Below are 18,441 nucleotides of genomic sequence, written 5' to 3' on the forward strand. Positions count from 1 at the left end.
GTAGCCATAAAGGTACAAAGGATGATTGGAAATGACAGAGCCTCTAGTGAAAGTAATTTGGTGAGTTTTGGTACTGGAAAATTTAAACCCATGCGTGGTGGCCCAATTAGAAACACGGTTGACCGCATGCTGGAAAGAAACTGTAATGAGGTGACAGTCAGCGCCTGCACAAGCAATAGCGAAGTCATCAACATAGAGTGACGACCAAATATTGGATGGAAGACTAGAGGCCAAATCATTTATATCAAGGAGAAAAAGTGTTGTGCTCAGAACACATCCCTGGGGAACACCTTCAGCTTGGATAAAGTCCAGGGAGAGCACATTATTAACCCAAACACGGAAATGTCTGTCAGTTAAAAAGTTCTTAAGGAAGGATGGTAGATTGCCTTGGAGGCCTAAGGAGTGGGCCTGGGCCAAAATATTATACCTCCAAGTTGTGTCATATGCCTTCTCAAGGTCAAAAAATATAGCAATAACTGAGCGGTTATTCGCAAGGGCATTACAAATCTAAGCGTAGTAAGGGGTCTATGGTAGAAGGGCTCATACCAAAGCCATATTGACTAGTGCAGAGACTGTTGTGTGTCTCTAAATGCCACATTAAACGTTAATTTACCAGACGTTCCATCACTTTGCAAACTGCACTGATAAGAGAAATGGGACGGTAGTGGGAGGCATCATGTCCCGTAGTACCCAGTTTGCAGAACGGGAGAACAATAGCAGATTTCCACAGCTGGGGAAGAACTCCTTGTGACCAAATAAGACTGAAGAGGTGTAAGAGGACTGCAAGTGCTGACTTATGTAAATGTTGTAACATCCGAATATGAATGTCGTCAGGCTCAGCTGCCGATGATCGGCAAGTGGAGAGCATTGCCTCCAGTTCCTGAAGTGTAAAAGGCACATTACATGGTTCTTCAATGTGAGAAGAAAAATTCAAGGGTGCTAACTCTCTGGCAGACTTTGAGGAAAGAAACAAGGGGTATAGATGGAGCCCCTGAGAAATACGGACCAGGTGATTGCCAATTTCAATGGCAACATCAAGAGGGTTTGCTATTTCAACACCAGCAACCTGCAAAACAGGAGCTGGGTCAGGATAGTATTTACCACTCAATTTCCGTACTTTTTTCCAGACTGCACTCATAGAGGAAGCCGAGGTGATGATGGAAGCATAATCTCGCCAGCAAATGCGTTTAGCGTCACGGATGACACGGCGAGTGACCACTCGCTTCTGCTTCAAATCAAGAAGTCTCTCTGTGGTTCTAGTGTATGGGTACCTGCCCCATGCAGCGCGTTTCAATTGTACTGCCCGAGCACAGGCAGGAGACCACCATGGCACACACTTCTGAGAATGCCTGCCTGAGGTTTGGGGTATAGAATGATAAGCTGCGGTTAAAACTGATGTCGAGAAGAGGTGTAAAAGTTCATCAATGGAGGATGAAGAAGAAACTTCACTGAAAGCAGTTAGTTGCGAGTAAAGGTCCCAATTTGCTCGATCAAATTGCCAGCAAGGGCTACGAAGAGGTGGTGAATATGAAGGAGAAGTAAGAATGATTGGAAAGTGATCGCTGTAATGTAAGTCCGGTAGAACAGACCAGGCAAAGTCTAGTGCAGTGGAGGAAGAGCAGACCGAGAGATCGATGCAAGAGTGTGAATATGAGGATCAAAATGGGTGGGGGTGCCTGTATTTAAAACATGGAGGGGGTGAGAAGCGAGAAAACCCTCCAACTGAATGCCGCAAGAGTCACAATGAGACCCCCTCCATAGGAAATGGTGGGCATTAAAATTGCCAAGTAACAGAAGTGGTGGCGGTAAGGATGAAACAAGAAAGGCAAAATCTGGGATAGATAAGGCCCCAGAAGGAGAGAGATATAAAGAACATATTGTAAACCACTTATTCAAGTGGATATGGGCTGCAGTGTAATGCAGCGAGGTATGGACAAATAGTTGACAGTACGGAATATCATTGCGTAGAAGAAGGGCACTTTCATTAAAGGTCCCATCTGAGAAAGGATCCAAAGAATACAATAAATTATAGCCTGAGATGGGTTGGAAAACAGTTGAGTGTAATTTTGGTTCTTGTAAGCAAACACCAACAGGGGAAAACCTGGAAAGCAACATCTGAAGCTCACCCCGATTACCCCTGAGGCCACGGATATTCCACTGTAAATAGGCCATGATTGGCAATGAGGAAAATACCAGGAATCTGCAGGTAAGGGCACCTACGGACTAGAGGGATTAGAAAAGTCTACGTGCAGTGGCATCGGAAAACGTTCAAGCAGCAAAGGAATGGAGTGTTGTGAAGAATGGAGTTGTGGAGATGGAGGAGAGGGAAGAGAAGGAACAGGAGGTGGATAAGTGTCCATTGAAGGTTTAGTCCCTGCAATATATTCTGAAATAGCGTCAAGTGTTTCTGAATTCAAAGACGTTGTATGGGAGACAATATTGGAGATAGAAGGAGAAGGGTGAGTAAAGATTGGGACAGTAATGGACTGTACTAAAGTAGGGGGGGACGAAAGCATGTTGGGAACTGGAGTAGAAGTGTGGGAGGCGGCAGAAGAGGGAGAGACTTGGGAGGGGACAGGGGAGGAAGGCACAGAACGAGGAGGAGGGTGAACCTCCACACTTGTAATAGAGCTAGTGAGAGGGAAAGAACCAGGTACAGAGACTGGAAAGGCAAAATGTTGGGGCAGAAGAAGGGAAGGAGGGGGCAAAGAAGATTTGAGCAAAATGGTATTTTTTGGACTTCTGAGAAGTAGAGGGGCGATTGGTAGGTGTCGTATGAGATCTTGTAGATACCGGGGCTTGTGAGGGAGAACTCGAAGATGCCAGAACAGACTGAGGTGTTGTAGTAGGGACGTCTGAGCCCAGGACAGCAAAAGAATTAGATACAGGAGTGACTATGGGAGAGGTAACAACAGAGGAGGCTGCAGAAGATGGGACTCCAGAAGTGGGGGGACATTTTGAAACACGGGAATAAGAAACACGGGGTAGTCTCCCTTGGAGGCGGAGATGAGAAACTGCCATAGTATAAGGGAGACCTTCTGCCTCTTTGAGGCAACGGATTTCATTTAAGTAGACCTGGCAATGGCGAAAGTACGAAGGGTGAGCCTCATGACAATTAAGGCAAGAGGGAGGTCGACTGCAAGACGTATTAGAATGATCGTCGGCACCACAGACTGGGCATTCGGCTATAGCTCTGCAATATTTTGCTGGGTGACCAAATCGCCAGCAATTTCTACACTGTTGCGGTGTAGGGATCACCTTTCAAACTTGTAACTAATGTCCTGCTACATAAACAGAGGACGGGAGTTCATGGCTGTCGAGTCACATTGCAAGGGTATCGTCTCCACCCCCGGGCTAGGACATGTGTCTACCTTGAGAATTGGGAGATCTTGGAGTTCCAGCTGTTCAAGAATGTCATTGCCACATGTCTGAAAATTCTGTTGGACTATGGTATGGGGCAGAATAACAGTACCACTACAAGAATTGAGGGAATGATGTTTTTCGATAGCGACAGGAATAGTATCGATATGTGAAAGAGGAGAAAGATCATGAGCTTGGGTAGCATTCTGAAGTGATGATGCACATACCGCTCTTCAGAGCATGGAAGGAAATATCTCTACCAACATGGTGGAGAAGCACCTTGCCAATACTATAGTTGGAAAGATACGCAACAGAGGAAGTCGGTCGTAAAGTAAAAAATTTTGTCCATTGTGCATTCCGAAACTGAGCATGGAAAGGGAGTGTTTGATGTGTTGATCTTTTATGAGAAGAACGTGGTGGTGGTGAAGCATAATCATCATCAGGCAATTGTCGTTGGCATTTAGGAGTGGGACCGGAGTTGGTCTGACGTGAAACGGGCTGGCGATTCGAAAATTGCTGCACCGTAGAGGGAGAGGCCGGAAGCATAGTCAAAGAAGAGCGGAGGTCAGACAAATCGAAGGAGTCAGTCGTAACCCTGGTACCTGAAGCGGATGAGGAAACAGCACCAGCAATAAGTACAGGGGCCTTAGGAGTGCTCGAAGGGTGGTCAAAAAACGAGGCAGGGTCAGAATGGGGTTCGGTATCAAGAAGGGGCTCGGGGGTAGTAGGTTCATGGACTGGGTTCTCCATGATTATGTTACTTCTTTTCTTTTTGTTTTTAAGAAAAAAAGAAAGAAGAAAAGAAAATGAAAATAAAAAAAATGGGGGACCGGGGAGAGGTAGTTCCTAGGAGGAATGAAAGGGTCAAAAATCTCCCTCCACGCCCAAGAGGACCTCAGCACCGCAAGTAGTGCAGATGCAGCATGGAACCCGTGCCATACCCTACCCTTCATGCCAGTAAACCAGCAATCCGGGATAGCAACCTCACATCTGCCGAGCTACCTCGGTAGACAAAAGAGAGGGCTGCCGGATATCTGCCACAAAGCATACCTCCTTCGGCCACCACCCCCGGAATCCAAAAGGTGGCTTCGAGAGATACACCCATCGCCCGAAAGACACCCAAAGCCACCCTCCGGGATACCGGAGAGGGAACAGGATATCCCCAGGCGATCCAGATTCCACGACAAACTACACCACCGCCAAGAACCTCAACAGAATGGGATGGACCCCGGTACCTTCCCCTACCTAGGAACTAGCACGCTTGTGGGAAGAATCCCCAAGGTCAAAAAGAGGAAGGGCAAAAGGGAGGGGTGGGGAGGAGGAAAGGAAAAAGGGGAGGATGGGATAGGGAAGAGTGGATTGGGGGGTAATAAGGTTCGGTCTGAGGAAGGAGACCGACAGGTCTTCTTCCTCAGACCAAGAGCTTCTTCACCATGGCAAGGAACCCCCCTTGAAGAGGAACTAAAATGTAGTTTATTTCTCATTTGCTGTTTAAACCATTTAGGTTTAGTGCTTTAATAATAATAATAATAGTTTAATAATTATTTATTTTAATACTATATAAGTAGACGAATAATAATTATTTATAAGAATTAAACAACAATAATTTATCGATAATTATAATAATTTAATAATGGTATTAAAATATTTTTTATTATTAATAAGAATAATAATAAAATTATCATAATTTTAATTGATAAGAAAGAAGTAATATTAATATTTAATAATGATAAGAATTATTATTCAATATTTGTAATAAGAATTATTAATAATTCATTAATGTAATAAATATAAAATAATATTTTAATAAAATTTTATTATTCAGAGTTAATATTTGGTAATAATAATAATGTTATAGCAATATTAATTTAATAAAACATACATAATTATAATCCACTTTGAATAATAATAATTATATTTTTATAACAGTAACAGTTATAATTCAGTATGTATAATATGTAAAGTGTTAAAATTATAGTTAGTGATGTTTGTTGAGGTGATGGAGGTGATGGAGGAGATGGAGTTGTCCTCCAGCCGGGTATTCCTTGACCTGACCTGGCCTGGCTCCACCAGAGGAAGACTCCACATCCAGCTGAATACTAACAACACCTCACTGGCCAGACAGTTTATGTTGTTGTGTACTGGACAACATCCATCAGGCTCCTCCTTCCTCAACACTAAACTGTTGGAGGTGATGGAGAAGGGTGAACCAGGAGAGTGTGTGAGAGGTGGAGACTACCAGCATAATGATGGTCGTGGAGGACGATCATTGCTGTCTCACCAGAATTATCAGCGCCAGGAGTCAGGCAGTGCTGGTGCTGTGTGGTCATGGAGTGAGCCATGGAGTAGCTACAGTGCACAGTTTGTCATCAGCACCAGGGAGCGCACAGGTCGTGGCAAGTGGCCCTATGTCTTTGGTGAGGTAGTGAGTGGTCTGGATGTGGTGAGAGCAGCAGTCAACCACAGTGACATTACAGAGGTGACTGTGGTAGACTGTGGTGTTGTCTTGGCTCTCTAGTTCACTCTACCATCACTGTTGTGTGCCACCGTCACTGTTGTGTGTCACCATCACTGTTGTGTGTCACCATCACTGTTGTGTGTCACCATCACTGTTGTGTGTCACCATCACTGTTGTGTGTCACCATCACTGTTGTGTGTCACCATCACTGTTGTGTGTCACCATCACTGTTGTGTGTCACCGTCACTGTTGTGTGTCACCGTCACTGTTGTGTGTCACCATCACTGTTGTGTGTCACCATCACTGTTGTGTCACCATCACTGTTGTGTGTCACCATCACTGTTGTGTGTCACCATCACTGTTGTGTGTCACCATCACTGTTGTGTGTCACCATCACTGTTGTGTGTCACCATTACTGTTGTGTCACCATCACTGTTGTGTGTCACCATCACTGTTGTGTGTCACCATCACTGTTGTGTGTCACCATCACTGTTGTGTGTCACCATCACTGTTGTGTGTCACCATTACTGTTGTGTCACCATCACTGTTGTGTGTCACCATCACTGTTGTGTGTCACCATCACTATTGTGTGTCACCATTACTGTTGTGTCACCATCACTGTTGTGTGTCACCATCACTGTTGTGTGTCACCATCACTGTTGTGTGTCACCATCACTGTTGTGTGTCACCATCACTGTTGTGTGTCACCGTCACTGTTGTGTGTCACCATCACTGTTGTGTGTCACCATCACTGTTGTGTGTCACCATCACTGTTGTGTGTCACCATCACTGTTGTGTGTCACCATTACTGTTGTGTCACCATCACTGTTGTGTGTCACCATCACTGTTGTGTGTCACCATCACTATTGTGTGTCACCATTACTGTTGTGTCACCATCACTGTTGTGTGTCACCATCACTGTTGTGTGTCACCATCACTGTTGTGTGTCACCATCACTGTTGTGTGTCACCATCACTGTTGTGTGTCACCATTACTGTTGTGTCACCGTCACTGTTGTGTGTCACCATCACTGTTGTGTGTCACTATCACTGTTGTGTGTCACCATTACTGTTGTGTCACCGTCACTGTTGTGTGTCACCATCACTGTTGTGTGTCACCATCACTGTTGTGTGTCACCATCACTGTTGTGTGTCACCATCACTGTTGTGTGTCACCATCACTGTTGTGTGTCACCATTACTGTTGTATCACCATCACTGTTGTGTGTCACCATCACTGTTGTGTGTCACCATCACTGTTGTGTGTCACCATTACTGTTGTGTCACCATCACTGTTGTGTGTCACCATCACTGTTGTGTGTCACCATCACTGTTGTGTGTCACCATCACTGTTGTGTGTCACCATTACTGTTGTGTCACCGTCACTGTTGTGTGTCACCATCACTGTTGTGTGTCACCATCACTGTTGTGTGTCACCATTACTGTTGTGTCACCATCACTGTTGTGTGTCACCATCACTGTTGTGTGTCACCATCACTGTTGTGTGTCACCATCACTGTTGTGTGTCACCATTACTGTTGTGTCACCGTCACTGTTGTGTGTCACCATCACTGTTGTGTGTCACCATCACTGTTGTGTGTCACTGTTGTGTGTCACCATCACTGTTGTGTGTCACCATCACTGTTGTGTGTCACCATCACTGTTGTGTGTCACCATCACTGTTGTGTGTCACCGTCACTGTTGTGTGTCACCATCACTGTTGTGTGTCACCATCACTGTTGTGTGTCACCATCACTGTTGTGTGTCACCATCACTGTTGTGTGTCACCGTCACTGTTGTGTGTCACCATCACTGTTGTGTGTCACCATCACTGTTGTGTGTCACCATCACTGTTGTGTGTCACCATCACTGTTGTGTGTCACCATCACTGTTGTGTGTCACCATCACTGTTGTGTGTCACCATCACTGTTGTGTGTCACCATCACTGTTGTGTGTCACCATCACTGTTGTGTGTCACCGTCACTGTTGTGTGTCACCATCACTGTTGTGTGTCACCATCACTGTTGTGTGTCACCATCACTGTTGTGTGTCACCATCACTGTTGTGTGTCACCATCACTGTTGTGTGTCACCATCACTGTTGTGTGTCACCATCACTGTTGTGTGTCACCATCACTGTTGTGTGTCACCATCACTGTTGTGTGTCACCATCACTGTTGTGTGTCACCGTCACTGTTGTGTGTCACCATCACTGTTGTGTGTCACCATCACTGTTGTGTGTCACCATCACTGTTGTGTGTCACCATCACTGTTGTGTGTCACCATCACTGTTGTGTGTCACCATCACTGTTGTGTGTCACCATCACTGTTGTGTGTCACCATCACTGTTGTGTGTCACCGTCACTGTTGTGTGTCACCATCACTGTTGTGTGTCACCATCACTGTTGTGTGTCACCATCACTGTTGTGTGTCACAGTTTATGTTAATAAATCTACACAAACATTCTGTACATTCTACAAAGAATAAATTCATTATTCTTGATATTATTGTCAACTCGTTCCTTCTGTTATGCTTCACCATCACAATGTTGGGCTCTATCACCTGGACCCAGATGTTTTAACTACTGTTCAGTGGGTTATGAGTTGCATAATAAACTTATCAAATAAAAATAACAGAAGTTTAATTAACATTTAACAATAATAATGATTTACCAGGAAGTTAATTAAGAAAAACCTGTTAAATTATAGTTAAGAAAATAACAAGCAGTTTTAATAACTACATTTATCTTCATCACTAACAATTGTAACAATAAATTATTTAAATGGTATAAATTCTGTAATAATTTATGTTCACAACATTACAGAAAATAGTTTAATTTATATTATAATACAATAATTTGTAATGTTAATTAACACAGATTTTCTCAGGATAATAAAACTATGGATTATTATTATATCCGTAGTACAGCATTTATACTACGGGGATAATACAGCACCTGGGAGGTAACTCAAGAGAGGGGGAGCCCCAGTTCCTTGTATCAAGAGCACTTTACTGTAATCAAAGCACCATGATGGAAGTGCAAAAAATAAGGACATTCCCAGTCAGAGGCTGGAAGCCCTTACTGTGTTTGGAAGCCTTTACCAGGGACATGACTGTCTATAATGTGACTCACTTGGTAAGGACATTAATTATACATGTCACTGAGTCTGTGATGGAAGATTACAGTATTGACTTGATACAGTATTGACTCGATACACTATTGACTTGATACAGTATTGACTTGATACAGTATTGACTTGATACAGTATTGACTCGATACAGTATTGACTTGATACAGTATTGACTTGATACAGTATTGACTCGATACACTATTGACTTGATACAGTATTGACTTGATACAGTATTGACTTGATACAGTATTGACTCGATACAGTATTGACTTGATACAGTATTGACTTGATACAGTATTGACTTGATACAGTATTGACTCGATACAGTATTGACTCGATACAGTATTGACTCGATACAGTATTGACTCGATACAGTATTGACTCGATACACTATTGACTTGATACAGTATTGACTCGATACAGTATTGACTCGATACAGTATTGACTCGATACAGTATTGACTCGATACACTATTGACTTGATACAGTATTGACTTGATACAGTATTGACTCGATACAGTATTGACTCGATACAGTATTGACTCGATACACTATTGACTTGATACAGTATTGACTCGATACAGTATTGACTCGATACAGTATTGACTTGATACAGTATTGACTTGATACAGTATTGACTTGATACAGTATTGACTCGATACACTATTGACTTGATACAGTATTGACTTGATACAGTATTGACTTGATACAGTATTGACTCGATACACTATTGACTTGATACAGTATTGACTCGATACAGTATTGACTTGATACAGTATTGACTCGATACAGTATTGACTTGATACAGTATTGACTCGATACAGTATTGACTTGATACAGTATTGACTCGATACACTATTGACTTGATACAGTATTGACTTGATACAGTATTGACTTGATACAGTATTGACTTGATACAGTATTGACTCGATACACTATTGACTTGATACAGTATTGACTTGATACAGTATTGACTTGATACAGTATTGACTTGATACAGTATTGACTTGATACAGTATTGACTTGATACAGTATTGACTTGATACAGTACTTATATGATACAGTATTTACTCGATACAGTATTTACTCGATACAGTATTTACTCGATACAGTATTTACAAGATACAGTATTTATATGATACAGTATTGACGTGATACAGTATTTATATGATACAGTATTGACTCGATACAGTACTGACTCGATACAGTATTGACTCGATACAGTATTGACTCGATACAGTATTGACTCGATACAGTATTGACTCGATACAGTATTGACTTGATACAGTATTGACTTGATACAGTATTGACTCGATACAGTATTGACTCGATACAGTGTTTACTAGATACAGTATTGACTTGATACAGTATTGACTCGATACAGTATTTATATGATACAGTATTGACTCGATACAGTATTGACTCGATACAGCATTGACTCAATACAGCATTGACTCAATACAGCATTGACTCGATACAGTATTTACAAGATACAGTATTTACAAGATACCTGGAGTTTACCTGGAGAGAGTTCCGGGGGACAACGCCCCCGCAGCCCGGTCGGTGACCAGGCCTCCTGGTGAATCAGAGCCTGATCAACCAGGCTGTTACTGCTGGCTGCATGCAACCAACGTACGAGCCTCAGCCCGGCTGGTCAGGAACCCACTTTAGGTGCTTGTCCAGTACCAGCTTGAAGACTGCCAGGGGTCTGTTGGTAATCCCCCTTATGTATGCTGGGAGGCAGTTGAACAGTCTCGGGCCCCTGACACTTATTGTATGGTCTCTTAACGTGCTAGTGACACCCCTGCTTTTCATTGGGGGGATGGTGCATCGTCTGCCAAGTCTTTTGCTTTCGTAGTGAGTGATTTTCGTGTGCAAGTTCGGTACTAGTCCCTCTAGGATTTTCCAGGTGTATATAATCATGTCAGCCACAGCACCGTGTCTTCCTTTGCAGATGACACCCGAATCTGCATGACAGTGCCTTCCATTGCAGACACTGCAAGGCTCCAGGCGGACATCAACCAAATCTTTCAGTGGGCTGCAGAAAACAATATGAAGTTCAACGATGAGAAATTTCAATTACTCAGATATGGTAAACATGAGGAAATTAAATCTTCATCAGAGTACAAAACAAATTCTGGCCACAAAATAGAGCGAAACACCAACGTCAAAGACCTGGGAGTGATCATGTCGGAGGATCTCACCTTCAAGGAAGATAATGTATTGATCGCATCTGCTAGAAAAATGACAGGATGGATAATGAGAACCTTCAAAACTAGGGAGGCCAAGCCCATGATGACACTCTTCAGGTCACTTGTTCTATCTAGGCTGGAATATTGCTGCACACTAACAGCACCTTTCAAGGCAGGTGAAATTGCTGACCTAGAAAATGTACAGAGAACCTTCACGGCGCGCATAACGGAGATAAAACACCTCAATTACTGGGAGCGCTTGAGGTTCCTAAACCTGTATTCCCTGGAACGCAGGCGGGAGAGATACATGATTATATACACCTGGAAAATCCTAGAGGGACTAGTACCGAACTTGCACACGAAAATCACTCACTACGAAAGCAAAAGACTTGGCAGACGATGCACCATCCCCCCAATGAAAAGCAGGGGTGTCACTAGCACGTTAAGTGACCATACAATAAGTGTCAGGGGCCCGAGACTGTTCAACTGCCTCCCAGCATACATAAGGGGGATTACCAACAGACCCCTGGCAGTCTTCAAGCTGGCACTGGACAAGCACCTAAAGTTGGTTCCTGATCAGCCAGGCTGTGGCTCGTACGTTGGTTTGCATGCAGCCAGCAGTAACAGCCTGGTTGATCAGGCTCTGATCCACCAGGAGGCCTGGTCACAGACCGGGCCGTGGGGGCATTGACCCCCGGAACTCTCTCCAGGTAAACTCCAGGAAATTCAGTATTTATATGTAAATAGATGGCCATACTGTATTTAATAATATTTATGTCATAGAAAACGGAAAGCCTTCGTCTGCGCAGACGAGACTTGCCATCTTGGTTTTGAATTGGATACAACGTTAGCGTAATGGGAAGGAATTTTCGTACTCTAGAGGTTAAAATTGGGCTGTCACCTCTCAAATAGGAGGCGAAATTGTTGGATATGCATTCCTGCATAACTTGAGATATCAGACGACTGGACAAGATAGCTCCAGGAACCACAGATAAGCTCTCTAGATTTGTGTATAATTCTGGCCAGTGTTTTCATAAATTTAGTTAGTGAGGTTTTTCTGCGTATGATACAACTTAATATCCAGTCAAATTGGTGAGTGATATTAAGATATATTTTCCTTCTGTTATGTAATTGTGTGTATATATAACCATTTATTATTTTTAATATACAGTCCACAAATTTATATATTTACCAGTATTCCTGGTGTATGTATATTTCATTTAATTAATAGGTCCAGAGCAACTTGTGGTTATGACAGTGGTAGGTATTGAAGGGGGACATTTTTTGCGACCTAGGTGTCCCAAATTCCTACTTGTCTATGTAACATTGATAAATAATAATTATTTTTGTTATCATTTACTGTGTTGACACAGACGCAGCGGCAGCTGCAGCGGCAACAGGAACCTTGTCCTCTATTTTTACTTCTACCTGAGGTTCCCAGCAGCCCAGTGATGACCTAGTCAAGACCCACATAACACTAACATGTGTGGATACCCAGAATGATATAAATCAACTGCAGAAATCACCCAAAAGTTTACAAATTACCAACTAATAGGACTCGTACTACCACCTCCTACCCCGCTGCCACTGAAGTGATACTCCACAACATTCACCCATCGCCTATTATTCACCCGAAGCCACAGCCAATGGACAAGGGTCAGAGCAATAAAAGAAGATCCAGTAACCAGCTAAGGACTCCTAACATCAAAGGTGAGAGCAGTAATAACATGAGGAAAACTTGTGGTACTGCCAGCCAGGACACAACCCTCATCACCCACCGGCACCACCACAACACACGACAGACGACAACAAACATGGCCGCCGCTACAGTCCAAGATAACTCCTTCCCAGTATTTGATGTCAAGAAGATCACCGACCCAGAAATAGCTAAACTCCTTACGATTCAGAACCAAACGATCACCAAACTAACTCAAGAAATGCAGGAACTAAAAGCTAGCAATGCAGATTACCTCAACAAGATCACTGCTCTAGAACATAAACTAGACACTCTGGAACAACAAAGCAACACCCACACCCGGTCCCTAGACACTATCAACACTCTAAAAGACCAAGTCACCCTACTTACTACCAACATTACAGAGGAAAGATCAAGAGTGGACCAACAACTTGCCAATGTCATAACCAACTTCCAAGACCATAATGACCAACAACAGCTATCTGATGCTGTTGTAGTTAACAGCAAACATCTCCCACCCACAGTCACCCATGAGACCTGCATGGAGACCACCCTACAGCTTATCAAGGACCACCTTCGCCTTAACATACGTAGTGACGACCTAAAGGATGGGCTACCAAGCAGGTAAAAAAAACAGTGCTGTTAAAATTCCAAACTAGCCTACAAAGAAACAACCTACTAAAAACATCTATTTCTATGAAAACTGATGTTTACGTCAATGAGTGCCTTACCAAAACAAGACAAAACCTTCTTTATCGGCTAAGAAAATTACGCTATGCCCAAAAAATCCACCAGTGCTTTGTGAGGGATGGAAAAATCGCAGTTAGGAAACAGCCCACTGGGAAGAGATACTTCATCTCTACAGAACATGACCTTAAAACATTCCTAAGTGAGGCTGGACTAACAGAATCAGAGTAAAGTGCAGATAATACCCATAGTCCACAGTTAGTGTTATATTGTCATAAATTTGTGCCCCCCTAAAATTCTAATACCCCAACAACTTTTGATTGTCATTGTTGTATTCAACGACCATTCTACCTCATAGTCTTAATTTGTTTAATATCTACAGAATCTATCTCCTTTTCTTACAACTTACCGCATCACTGTTCCATCTTATTTTATTATAAACTAGCCATAACTTGTCCTCAATAATTCTACCTCACTTTAAGAAATACTCAATTGCCCAGTTTTATTCTAAAATCCCTATTATTGCCCAATTTTGCTTTAAACTATATTGATCAAACTTATTGTAAACTTCTATTATTGACCATTTTATTCTATACTTTTTTAAACTAGTATTTTCAACTACAACTTTTATATTATCCTGTCTACCATCTTACTAGCATATTATAACCAAGTCATTGCCATTTTTATTTTTACCATTATTTTTTTATTATTATTCTTTTGCTACCTTAACTTGTGTATTTTATCCTGTCAATTTAAATCTAGTTATACTCTAAATCTTGTAAACAACTTATATAAGACCTTAGTGCAATTACAATTGAGAGTCTTGTGCCTTTTTTATATTATTAGATTAAACACAGTTGTACTATAGTCAATACCAAACTCATTATATGAGACCATAGTGCAATTACTAGTGAGAGACTGGTGCTATTTTTAATTTGTATTTTTATATTATTAGATTAAATCTAGTTGTACTTTAGCTCATTCTAGCTCAAAACATAGACTCCACAAAAGTCATTACATTAGACCTTAGTGCAATTACAAGTGAGAGCCCTGTTCTATTTTTAATTTGTATTTTTATATTACTAGTTTATACCTAGTTGTACTTTAGTTCATTCCAGCACAACACATAGACAACATCAACTTCATTATGTGTAGTAGTGACTATACTCTATATGACCAAAATACTCTAGCTATATACTTATCCAAACTTCCCACCACTACAGATATCAGTACTAGAACTCAACACACAACTCAGGATATAAATAACCATAATTTAAACCTAGAAGATGATTGATCACGTTGACCCTGATCTAAACCTCCATAATCTGACACACAATCAAAACCTATTGGAAAGTAACTGCCTTTATTACACAGCATCACAAGCCACCACTATCCTAAACAATGCTAAAAGTCTATCAGTACTTAACTACAACATCAGGTCCTTAAGCAAACACTATGATGACCTCCTAGCACTCCTTGAGTCACTAAAGACACCCTTCTCCTGCATTATTCTTACTGAGACCTGGCTTAAGCAGGACACAATAAATATCTACCCTCTACCAGGATACACAGCAATTCACAACTGCAGAACAAACCAAGTTGGGGGTGGTATTGCAATCTATTACTCTAACCAATTATCTTGTCTTAGCACCACTTGCTTTAGTGATGAATATGGGGAATACATTTTTGCTAATTTTACTGTAAAAAACCTTAAGACACCTATAACAATCGGTGCCATTTACCGGATACCTCACACAAACATCCCAAATTTCAGTGAGAAATTAAAGTCACTATTAACAAATAGACAAATGAATAAGCATCACCTTCTCTTAGCTGGAGACTTCAACATCAACCTTGGCTTACTAGATGATCAGCCTGTAACTGATTTCATCAACAATATGAACAACACACTTCTCATACCAACAATAACTAAACCAACCAGGCTCACTGAGACAAGTGCAACCATAATAGACCACATATGGACCAATATACTAGCCCCCCTTAAATCAGGGATAATCACAGATAGCACTACAGACCACTACCCTACCTTCCTCTTGACAAACATTAGTAAACCACCACTTGAATACAACAAAGTTTCATTTAGACTCCATGACGAGGCCTCAGTAAGGAAGTTCACAGCTGACCTAGAGACTGTTGACTGGCCTACAGAATTCTCCAAGGCCAATGGTATTGATGACTGGACAGACATTTTTCTTAACAAATTACTTAGACTATACAACAAACATTGTCCTATAAAAATGAAACAGAACAAAAACAAATGGCTTGGTTGCCCATGGCTAACCAGCACCATTCTGAAATCCATTGACAAGAAACACCAATATGAAAAGCAATATAGACAGGGCTTAATACACAAAGATATTCTTAAACACTATTCATCAGTTCTCACCAAAGTAATAAAGAAAGCCAAACAACTATACTACTCCAGTAGATTCACAGACACTAGAGGAGATATAAAAAAGACCTGGAAAACACTCTCTCAGATTCTAGGGACCCACAAACTGAAAAAAACAAGAATATTGTCCTAACTAAACCTAATGAAACGCCACTACATCCCACTGACACAGCTAACAAGATAAACGACTTCTTCTCAACCATAGGATCCAATCTCGCCAATAAAATCCCACATACCAATGCCCATGCCGGGGACTACCTAGATGGGAATTTCCCAAATTCCTTCTATCTTGCACCAACTGAGCCCACAGAAGTCACCGAGATTATAAAGTCACTTAAAAATAACTCAGGGAATCTGTCTCATGTCCCACCATTACTGTACAAGAGAGCGGCCCATGTCCTTTCACATGCTATTTCATTACTTTTTAACAAGTCACTAGAAACTAGCACCTTCCCGAAACTACTCAAGATGGCAAGGGTTACACCAATACATAAAGGTGGTGACCCTACAGATGTAAACAACTATAGGCCAATATCAAACTTACCATTGCTATCCAAAATCTTTGAGAAACTCGTGCACAGGAGACTATATTCATTTATAACGGCACAAAACATACTCAACCCCTGCCAGTTTGGATTCAGGAAAAATAAAAGCACTAATGATGCAATCATAAAAATGCTAGATCTGCTTTACACAGCATTGGAAAATAAAGAATATCCACTAGGAATTTTTATTGACCTAAGAAAAGCTTTTGACACAGTAGACCACGACATCCTACTCCACAAACTTGAACATTACGGAATAAGAGCCCATGCGCTTGCTTATTTCAAATCTTACCTTACTAATAGGTATCAGTATGTCACCATTAAAGACACAGCATCAACAACACGGCCACTTGATACTGGAGTTCAGCAGGGAAGTGTCCTTGGTCCCCTGCTCTTCCTCATATACATCAATGATCTTCCAAACGTATCCCAACACCTGAAACCCATTCTCTTTGCTGACGACACGACTTAGGTCATCTCTCACCCCAATCTTGCCACCCTCAACGCCATTGTTAACGAGGAGCTGATCAAAATATCGTCTTGGATGACAGCCAATAAACTTACGCTTAACACTGACAAAACCTGCTACATTATGTTCGGTAGCAGAGCAAGAGATGCACAAATTAACATTAAGATCGACAACACTCTAATTACCAAACATAATGAGGGAAAATTCCTAGGCCTATACCTTGACAACAACCTGAATTTCAGCACCCATATCCAACACATAACAAAGAAAGTATCCAAAACGGTTGGGATTCTCTCCAAGATACGATACTACGTGCCGCAAAATGCCCTTCTCACACTATACCACTCATTTATCTATACCTCACCTATGCTATTTGTGCTTGGGGATCAACTGCAGCAACACACCTAAAGCCAATAATATCCCAACAAAAAGCTACAGCAAGAATAATCACTAAATCCCATCCCTGGCAACACCCCCCCCCACTCTTCATAGATCTAAACTTATTCCCTGTTCAGTACATCCACACTAACTACTGTGCAATCTACATCTACAGGACCTTAAACTCCAATATCAACCTTGACCTAAAACGCTTTCTTGATAGTTGTGACAGAACCCACAGGCATAACACCAGACACAAACATCTCTACGACATTCCCCGTGTCCGACTAAACCTTTACAAAAATTCAATGTATTTCAAAGGCCCCAAAATCTGGAACACCTTACCTGAGAACTCTAGAACTGCAGACACATTCATCACCTTCAAAACTACCATTAGAAAACATCTTATCTCTCTGATACACCCCATCAACTAACTACACGAATACCACTTGGTGGTTCACACTTACACTCACTCACCCATGTGATACTCCAATACTGAAACTATGTATTGTGCCAAAACAAAAGCATTCACATTGCTAAACTCACAAACTAGTATTTAGTCACTTAGCCATAATACCAACTTACCTCATAATTTGTAATATTTTAAAATTAAGAATTAAACTAAGTCTGCCCGAAATGCCTAGCCATGCTAGGTGTTCTAGTGGTACACTCTGTAATCATTATTAAACTACATGTAAACCACACAATAACCAAATTCTGTAAACTCAGCATTGTAATCCTTATAGAGAATAAACTTTGAATTTGAATTTGAATTTGAACAACAAAAAAGTATCCAAAAGAGTTAGGATCCTCTCTAAGATGTGTTACCATGTATCACAATCAGCCCTACTCACACTATACTATTCACTATCCCTTCCTCACATATGCCATTTGTACCTGGGGATGAAGAGCAGCATCCCACCTGAAACCTGTAATAACTCAACAAAATGCCGCAGTAAGAATTATCCACTACAATGAAATAACTGACCTCCATATCAACTGCACCAGTGTTCAACGGGAAGACAACATGGCAGAAAACCTGATCAACAAAACTCCAAGGAAATGACAGGTCTGTAGGACTTTTTTCCTCAGTGCCAAACGAGGGAAAGAATTGAG

At 41.6% G+C, this 18,441-nt stretch overlaps 2 protein-coding genes across 4 annotated transcripts in view; both read left to right on the forward strand.

Annotated features, from left to right (window-relative positions):
- LOC138850962 (uncharacterized) overlaps positions 1–6,787 on the forward strand; it is a 173,520-nt gene extending 166,733 nt beyond the window's left edge. For 2 of the 3 annotated variants that reach the window (XM_070079886.1, XM_070079888.1), the window contains one exon: positions 5,339–6,787. In XM_070079886.1, coding sequence (XP_069935987.1) covers positions 5,339–5,878 — 540 coding nt within the window. In that variant the 3' untranslated portion in view covers positions 5,879–6,787. The remainder of the gene's footprint in view (positions 1–5,338) is intronic. The other variant, XM_070079887.1, reaches the window with a different exon arrangement.
- Positions 6,788–7,421: 634 nt separating this feature from the next.
- LOC138851158 (uncharacterized) lies at positions 7,422–14,138 on the forward strand. Its single transcript, XM_070079889.1, has 2 exons — positions 7,422–8,951; positions 12,511–14,138. The coding sequence occupies exon 2, from the start codon at positions 12,784–12,786 to the stop codon at positions 13,459–13,461; it is 678 nt and encodes a 225-aa protein (XP_069935990.1). The 5' UTR covers positions 7,422–8,951; positions 12,511–12,783; the 3' UTR covers positions 13,462–14,138.
- The last annotated feature ends 4,303 nt before the right edge of the window (positions 14,139–18,441 follow it).

Source organism: Cherax quadricarinatus, unplaced genomic scaffold (assembly GCF_038502225.1).
Source record: "Cherax quadricarinatus isolate ZL_2023a unplaced genomic scaffold, ASM3850222v1 Contig35, whole genome shotgun sequence".
Taxonomy (NCBI): Eukaryota; Metazoa; Arthropoda; class Malacostraca; order Decapoda; family Parastacidae; genus Cherax; species Cherax quadricarinatus.